The sequence below is a fragment of the Crinia signifera genome, chromosome 4 (assembly GCF_055691185.1).
Source record: "Crinia signifera chromosome 4, ASM5569118v1, whole genome shotgun sequence".
NCBI lineage: Eukaryota > Metazoa > Chordata > Amphibia > Anura > Myobatrachidae > Crinia > Crinia signifera.
In genome coordinates this window covers 292,462,434-292,470,791 of record NC_139220.1, presented here as the reverse complement: position 1 = coordinate 292,470,791, position 8,358 = coordinate 292,462,434, and the positions used below count along the sequence as shown (strand labels likewise).

The window sequence follows — 8,358 nt, the reverse complement described above, 5'->3', positions numbered from 1 at the left end:
GCACTCACCAGACTTCAAACAATAACGGTGTAAAGGAACACTTGGTCCCAGGTTTAATAATTCTTACTTGGAGCCTGCCGACGTTTCGGTCCAACACGGACCATTATCAAGGCAGAAGGTGTCCAAACATGTCAACATCAAGCAGCAGTGCATCAGCAAGGGGTAACAGGGACAGGGAGCCTCTGACCGGGTCCCTGTTATATAGGGGAGTGAGTGTACTCCCACCGCTAATTGCGCTCCATTGCGTGGTTAAAACCGGAAGTGCGCGGCCGCAATATATTGCGGCAATACGGTGCCGTTCTAAGGCACTAGGGATAGCGGTCAGCTATAGTACAGCTGCCGCTGGAGTGGTAAGGGCTGGCCAGGACAACTGGGACTAAGAGAATGAGTCCGGTGGTAATGCATCATCCGGACATGTGACCTCTGCACAATCGCGGCTGCTGATTGGTGCTAGAGTGTCACGTGTCATTTGTTTATATGGGAGCTGTCAAAAGCGTGCAGTGTGTATGTACTAGGGCTGCAAACAGGGACCCGGAGCAGGTTGGGGGTGGAGGGGGAAGCACATAAATATACATGTGGAAAATAAAATACAATAAACGCAGCATATGATGCACATATAGAAATGTGTAAATAGCAAAAATTACATGCACAAATATATAAATGAAAAAAAATATATAAATAAAATACATTAAATGTGCAACGCCACACGCATTATGAAACAATAACTGATGACACAGATTGGTGCTGAGGGCCACCAGAGCACTATATGGGATGGGTCTCCATGTGCCCCCTCACTACTTGACTGTTACAAAATTGTAAAAGGGTCATGGGGCTAAGGGGACGGCCACTTAATTAATGCTGCATAAGTAACATGGTAGGTAAGACCGTGTGCCATTCATGAACCACGGCAAAAATATATAATGGGTACAGTGCAACATGCAATGAAAATGTTGCTAGAAGACACCAAAGCATTATATGGGGTGGGTCTCCATGTGCCCCCTCACTATTTGACTGGTACATATGAAAAAAAGGGGTATGGGGCTAAGGGGACGGCCATGTATTAAATGCTGCAAATGAACGGTCATATTATGACAAGCAAGGTAAGGTCGGTAAAAAATTATAGCGGGGATAGCCGCCATGTGCCTCCATGGGAATGATTATAAGGGGCCTGGGAATAGTAGGCTATATAGTGAGGATGGTGTAGTATAAGTAGGGGGTAGATGGGAGGGCCAGTGCTACAAAATCGTGAAGCACGTCCGTTACCGTCGGGTGCGTGCATAGATTGTGATATATGCGTTGGCGCATAACGATGTGGATGCTGCGTGGGCAACGCTGACTGAAGTTGGACGACAGATCACTTAGATCAGAGAAAGGGATCCATGGTTGGGGACCACACGTTAAAAATGAAGGAAAAGACAACAAGAAAAAAGTGAAAAAAAACGTGAAAAACAATCTTCATATCCAACGGTGGGTAGATAATCCGTCTGGTCTATCCATCTAAGTGTGGAGTCCCAGGTGTAGGCACAGAGAGTCCTAATGTCCAAGAAAAATGTTCAAGGGGTTATTTTCGTTCATCCCTTTGGGCGCAATCGTATCCAGTCTGTAGATCCATCTACTTTCTAGTCTGCGTAGTGCTAGAGTTCTGTCGCCTCCCCGGGGGGGTGGAGGTATCCAATCGATGAGTTTGCACCTCAGATCAGGTACATTGTGTCTGGCCTTAATGAAATGTCTAGGAACTGGGAGGTCTGCTGTCCCAGTGGCAATGGCTTGTCTGATAGACATGCGATGGTTAGCCATCCTCTCCCTAAATTTTCTGGTAGTCATACCGACGTAGTATAGCCCGCATGGGCATATCAAGATGTAGATTAGGTGGTCCATCAAGCAATGTAGCTTGTATTTGATCTTAATAGGTTGTCCCGTCCTGGGGTGTGGAAAAGTAGGCCCAGTCAGCATACTACTGCATGTTGTGCAGCCGCTGCATTTGAAGCATCCTGGTCTTCTCTCATGTAGCCAGGTATTGCTTTGTTGTTTGTCCGGTTGTTTAGTAGGTCTCATAAGAAGTTGCTTGAGGTTTGGGCCTTTTTTGTAGGCCATCATTGGAGGTGGTGTGTTAGTCAGATGGAGCAGGGGATCAGTCCTTACGATTTGCCAATGTTGGCGGATGGATCTATTGGTCGTTGTTGCCATATTGTCAAATGTGGTGGTATAGACCATCCTCTCTGGTTTCATTCTGCTATTAGGGCATGTTTCTTGATGTTTTTGTCTTGCTTTTCTAAGACATTTCGTAATCGTAGATGCTGAGTAACCCCTCTCCTTGAATCTTGTTGACATCTCAGTCAGTTGTTGTTCCATCATAATATCCTCTGAGTTATTGCGCATAACTCGCATAAATTGAGAGATGGGCAAGTTGTTCTTCAGGGCTGGGGGATGCTGGCTGGATGCCAGAAGCAATGTGTTCCTATCCGTAGGTTTACGGAACAGGGTGGTGTTCAGCTGTCCGTTGATCAAGGTGACGGTGATGTCAAGAAAGTTAACCGTGGTTTCACTCGCTTCGGAGGTGAATTTGACCGGGTTGTCAAGTGCGTTCAGTGTGTTGACCATGTCCAGGAACGTCTCAGTAGTGCCATGCCAGATAATGAAAATGTCATCTATAAACCGCTTATAGAAGCGTAGATGTTGCCCGTATACTGGGTATATTTGGGTCTGTTCATAATGGCTCATATAGATGTTGGCGTAAGATGGCGCTAGGTTTGAACCCATAGCGGTCCCGGAGCATTGGACATAGTAGGCATCCAGATAAAGGAAATGGTTGTATTTCAAGACTTTCTCACTCAGGTCTATCAGGAATTCGGTGGGCGGTGTTGGTCGATGGTGGGTACTGAGAGCTCGTCTGAGAGTCTCAAGTCCTTCCTCATGGGGGATAATGGTATACAGAGAACCCACATCCATGGTGGCTAGGATTACATCAGAGAGATCACCTGATACCGCTTTAAGTTTCATTAGGAAGTCACTGGTGTCACGGAGGTAGCTGTCACCCTGTTGGACTATGGGTTGAAGAAATGAGTCCACATAGATGGCCAGAGGTTGCAGGAGAGAATTGCGTGCCGATATTATCGGTCTACCAGGTGGGTGAGAGGCGTTCTTGTGTACCTTAGGCAAGGTGTATATGATAGGGCAGACAGGGTGGTTGACCGTCAGGTATTCAGTCGTGTTTTTGTCTAGCCAGCCATTGGTGTACCCAAGCTTGATGGTGTCATCAACCAGTCTTTTGAACGATGGTATGGGGTTAGAATCTACCAGGGTATATGTACTACTGTCACTCAGTTGTCTCATAATCTCCTGGTTGTAGTCTGTCCAGTCTTGTACCACAACGGCTCCCCCTTTATCGGCCGGTCTGATAACCAGTGTGTTGTCATTCTTCAACTGGAGTAGGGCAGCCCTCTCTTTGGGCTTTAGATTATCGAATTTAGTGTGGGTCTTTCTGGGTGTGGTGTCAAGGTTGACCAGACGAGTAAAGGTCTTAATACTCGGGTTTGTCGATACAGGATCAAAAGTCGACGGTCTTTTGAATGTACTGCTGGAGGTGTGTATTTCAGTGGGTGGGAAATGTTCCCTCAATCTGAGTTTGCGACCAAACTTAAAGAGGTCAATGGTAGAGTCAAAACTATCATGTGGGTAGGTAGGAACGAAAGACAACCCTTTTGCAAGTAATTGCATGGTGTCTGAGTCTAGAGGTTTCGAAGAGAGATTGAACACTAGGTCAGTGGCCTTCTCCTGACTATTTGGCTTAAAGCGCCCCCGCCGGGGGTGTGGCCTGCGTGTTCTTGGACTGGTTGGTCTCTTGGGGTACGGGTGCTCTGTCCTAAAAAAGGACGTCTAGGTGGGCGTGTATCTGTGTTATCGGTATCTGATGCAGATGCCGATGAACCAGTGTCTCTTCCAAACTGTGCCCTGCGGTTATCTCGCCTCTGTCTCGAGAACCTCTGGGGTCTTTGTTGGCCCGAGTTGCCCAGAAGCCACCTGTACACCGTGTGGCTCTGATAATCAGAGGCCACAGTGGCCAATTTATTGCGCTTAAAGGAGGTGAGTTCGTTTTTATAGGCCTCTACCTGTAGGCGTAGTTTTTCAATCAGGTTAGTGGAGCGATCGTTCCTGATAGTAGCTATATTTTTCACAGTGAAGTCGTCTATGTCAGCTTTGATAGTTTTGAGTTCAGTGCCCACCTCCTCAATGACAAGTAGCATTAAGTCTTGGGAGCACTTATTGAGGACACCACACCATCTACTGCAGAAAACAGGGTTTGACCGACCGATAGTGGGTACGTTCTGGATTCTAAACCCCCTGGGAATTTGTTTGTTACGGTGGTACTCCGATAGGAATTGACCGTGTAGAGATAAGTCAACCTCCCGTTTCTTAAGTCTAAGTAAACGGAAGTACAGGTCTGGAGCTGACTCGCCTGGTAGGGAGTCAAAGTCAAGTTTGTCGAATAGGACTTTGTCAGCGTCGTCGTCAGTCAGTGAGACGATGCCATGTTCGGCTTGTAATAGTAGTTGGTCGTCAAGGAGACCGGGTATGCTAACACACGTGACACTCTAGCACCAATCAGCAGCCGCGATTGTGCAGAGGTCACATGTCCGGATGATGCATTACCACCGGACTCATTCTCTTAGTCCCAGTTGTCCTGGCCAGCCCTTACCACTCCAGCGGCAGCTGTACTATAGCTGACCGCTATCCCTAGTGCCTTAGAACGGCACCGTATTGCCGCAATATATTGCGGCCGCGCACTTCCGGTTTTAACCGGAAGTGACGTCATGCGCTCCACGCAATGGAGCGCAATTAGCGGTGGGAGTACACTCACTCCCCTATATAACAGGGACCCGGTCAGAGGCTCCCTGTCCCTGTTACCCCTTGCTGATGCACTGCTGCTTGATGTTGACATGTTTGGACACCTTCTGCCTTGATAATGGTCCGTGTTGGACCGAAACGTCGGCAGGCTCCAAGTAAGAATTATTAAACCTGGGACCAAGTGTTCCTTTACACCGTTATTGTTTGAAGTCTGGTGAGTGCTGTTTTCCCTCACGGGAGCTACTGTATTTACATAGTACTGTCCATTGGGACACTGCTATTTATACGGCATCCTAGCGGTTACCATATATGTGGGTGAGAGTGCAGGTCCTGTATATTTATATATATATATATATATATATATATCAGGCTAATGTGGTTTTATCTATCTATCTATCTATCTATCTATCCGTATTCTGATAATTTCATCCTATAACGTGGCACATTGTAAGATAAAAATGGCGGGATATTTGACAATTCCAAACGGTTATAGTAAACCAATCGGTGGATGAGACATATCTTCCAATCAGTGTGCAGCACTCTGTATAAATGGGAGTGTAAAACGAGTCTTACAGACAGACACTTTTCCAGTCTAATTGTGCAGCAGCATCGAAGTTTCTGTGTTGTGAAACATGGCCAGGACCAAGCAGACAGCGCGTAAGTCCACTGGCGGGAAAGCTCCCCGCAAACAGCTTGCAACCAAGGCTGCCCGGAAGAGCGCCCCAGCTACCGGCGGCGTGAAGAAGCCTCATCGCTACAGGCCAGGGACTGTTGCCCTCCGAGAGATCCGTCGCTACCAGAAATCCACCGAGCTGCTGATCCGCAAGCTGCCCTTCCAGCGCCTGGTGCGTGAGATCGCCCAGGACTTCAAGACCGACCTGCGCTTCCAGAGCTCTGCCGTCATGGCCCTGCAAGAGGCCAGCGAGGCTTACCTGGTGGGGCTCTTCGAGGACACCAACCTGTGCGCTATCCACGCCAAGAGGGTGACCATCATGCCCAAAGACATCCAGCTGGCCCGCAGGATCCGAGGGGAGAGGGCATAGATGCTCAGCACTCGTGTACAGAGAACACCACAAAGGCTCTTTTCAGAGCCACCAAATCGTTCTAAACGAGCTAAAGCATAAACGACATATTAATGTCCGAGCAACAGGATGCTGGTGAATTCTTCGCTCTGCTCCTCACCTAGAATAGCTTCAAGTAACGGCTCACATTTGTTTGGTTGACCCTTATTTTGGGATGAGTAAGACCCCAGTTCATCAAAGGATCGTTATGTATCAGAGATACGTCTATATTTCAGGGACTAGTTCATTGTGGGAACATTGTTCTTACGACATTTCCATATACAGTGGTTTCTCTTTCAGCATATAGGTCTGCTGATGAGCCGATCGCACTAATCACTTGCTCGCACACACAGCCGAGCTTCGCTAGGAAGGACCAGCTTATTAGTGTAAAGAGAGGGTGCAAAGTGGACTTGCAGCGCTCAGCTTTGCACTCCTCTAGGGAGCTCATTTGCAGTGTACAGAGGGAGCATCTATTTAGACCAGCGCTCCCAAAGTGTGAGAAGTTGGACTTTATGACCGTTTAGGCTACTAGTACATGTGTACAATGCTGCTGAACGATCGTGTGCATGAATGGAATGTGATCATAAGAGCGCTGCTTAGCCAGATAACGCTACAATATAAACAGTGGTAGTATCCACAGCTCTCATGGGAAGACGTGGGTGGCTCTGAGAAGAGCCTTTGTGGTGTTTCAGGGACAAGGGATCTGTGGTGGGAGACAGTTGCCAGCACATTACTTGCTCTTGGCCGGTTTGTGGCTCTCGGTCTTCTTGGGCAGCAGCACGGCCTGGATATTGGGCAGTACACCTCCTTGGGCGATGGTCACTCCACCCAACAGCTTGTTAAGCTCTTCGTCGTTGCGTACAGCCAGCTGCAGGTGGCGGGGGATGATGCGGGTCTTCTTGTTGTCGCGGGCAGCGTTTCCGGCAAGCTCCAGAATCTCAGCCGTCAGATACTCCAGCACCGCGGCCAGATAGACCGGGGCACCGGCACCCACCCGCTCCGCATAGTTTCCCTTCCTCAGCAGACGGTGAACGCGACCAACTGGAAATTGGAGACCGGCCCGAGATGAGCGAGTCTTGGCCTTAGCCCGGGTCTTGCCGCCTTGTTTCCCTCTGCCAGACATGCTGCTAAGATCTTCAGTGGAAGAGTTTACACAAAAAGGAAACAGAGCGAGCTCTAAATACTGTGCACGAAACAGCGCCTCCTCTTATATACACACACTCAGGAGGGTCCAGTTCTTGCTCTGTGATTGGTCTGTGCTAGAACCTGATCTGCATTGGTTACTGTGAAACTAGACCAATCTGCAAATGGCGGGCGGGGTTTCGCCTACTTCTCTTCGAGCCAATAGTGTTACCAGCAGCGGGGAAGCCTCGTTTGCATAAGCTGCCTATAAATAGAGCCGCGCTCTCCAGACACAGGACAGAATTTTCTATCTTCTCTGAGAGTTGAAGAAGCGATTATTTACCATGCCTGATCCAGCCAAGTCTGCTCCGGCGCCCAAGAAAGGCTCTAAAAAAGCCGTGACCAAGACCCAGAAGAAAGATGGGAAGAAGCGCAGAAAGACCAGGAAGGAGAGTTACGCCATTTACGTGTACAAGGTGCTGAAGCAGGTGCACCCTGACACCGGCATCTCCTCCAAGGCTATGGGCATCATGAACTCCTTCGTTAATGATATCTTTGAGCGCATTGCTGGGGAAGCTTCCCGCCTGGCTCACTACAACAAGCGCTCCACCATCACCTCCAGGGAGATCCAGACCGCCGTACGCCTGCTGCTGCCTGGAGAGCTGGCCAAGCACGCCGTGTCCGAGGGCACCAAGGCCGTCACCAAGTACACCAGCGCCAAGTAATCTCCCCTTCTTCTCCCACCCACACCAGCACAAAGGCTCTTTTTCAGAGCCACCCACCTCCTCTCTAATCGAGCTGTAACTGTTTTTTAATATGTCCCGACTGCTGCTCCTGAAAATCCCTTTAGCTATCGTGTATCTACTGTATCACGAAGAAGCATTTCTATTCTGCTTCTCTGCGTTATAGGTTTCCTTTTGCAGGGCTTGTAAATCTAGTCCCAAATGTAGGACAGGATCATTATGTCCCTTATATCACGGATGAGCCTGATGCTTAAAACAAGCAATCCTTAGAGCTGGGATATTTCCCTTGCAGTTGCTGCATACCTAGAAAATGAGGTTGGATAGAAATGTTGCAAAGTCATTACATTGTAGCATTTGGTTACTTTAACATCACATCCGGATCTCAGATGAACACATTGGGTAGAGGATCGGCGTTTTCCTAGATGTACTGTGTTCCATCTCACTGTTCATGCAATACAGGGATGCCATCTCCAGTGTTACCGCAGCTCTATTCTACCTAGTCCCTTCTAGGACATCTGGTTCCGTTATGCTGAATTAATGTATAGGTAGTCACAGAAACCCTGCTTCTTAGGCTCCCAGCTCCCTAC

General features: G+C 48.4%; 1 protein-coding gene across 1 annotated transcript; it reads right to left on the bottom strand.

Moving 5' to 3' along the window:
* Positions 1–6,636: 6,636 nt before the first annotated feature.
* On the bottom strand, positions 6,637–7,029 carry LOC146073219 (histone H2A type 1). The gene has a single exon (XM_083180406.1). It carries the CDS (start codon positions 7,027–7,029, stop codon positions 6,637–6,639), a length of 393 nt encoding a protein of 130 aa, XP_083036532.1.
* Positions 7,030–8,358: the final 1,329 nt, after the last annotated feature.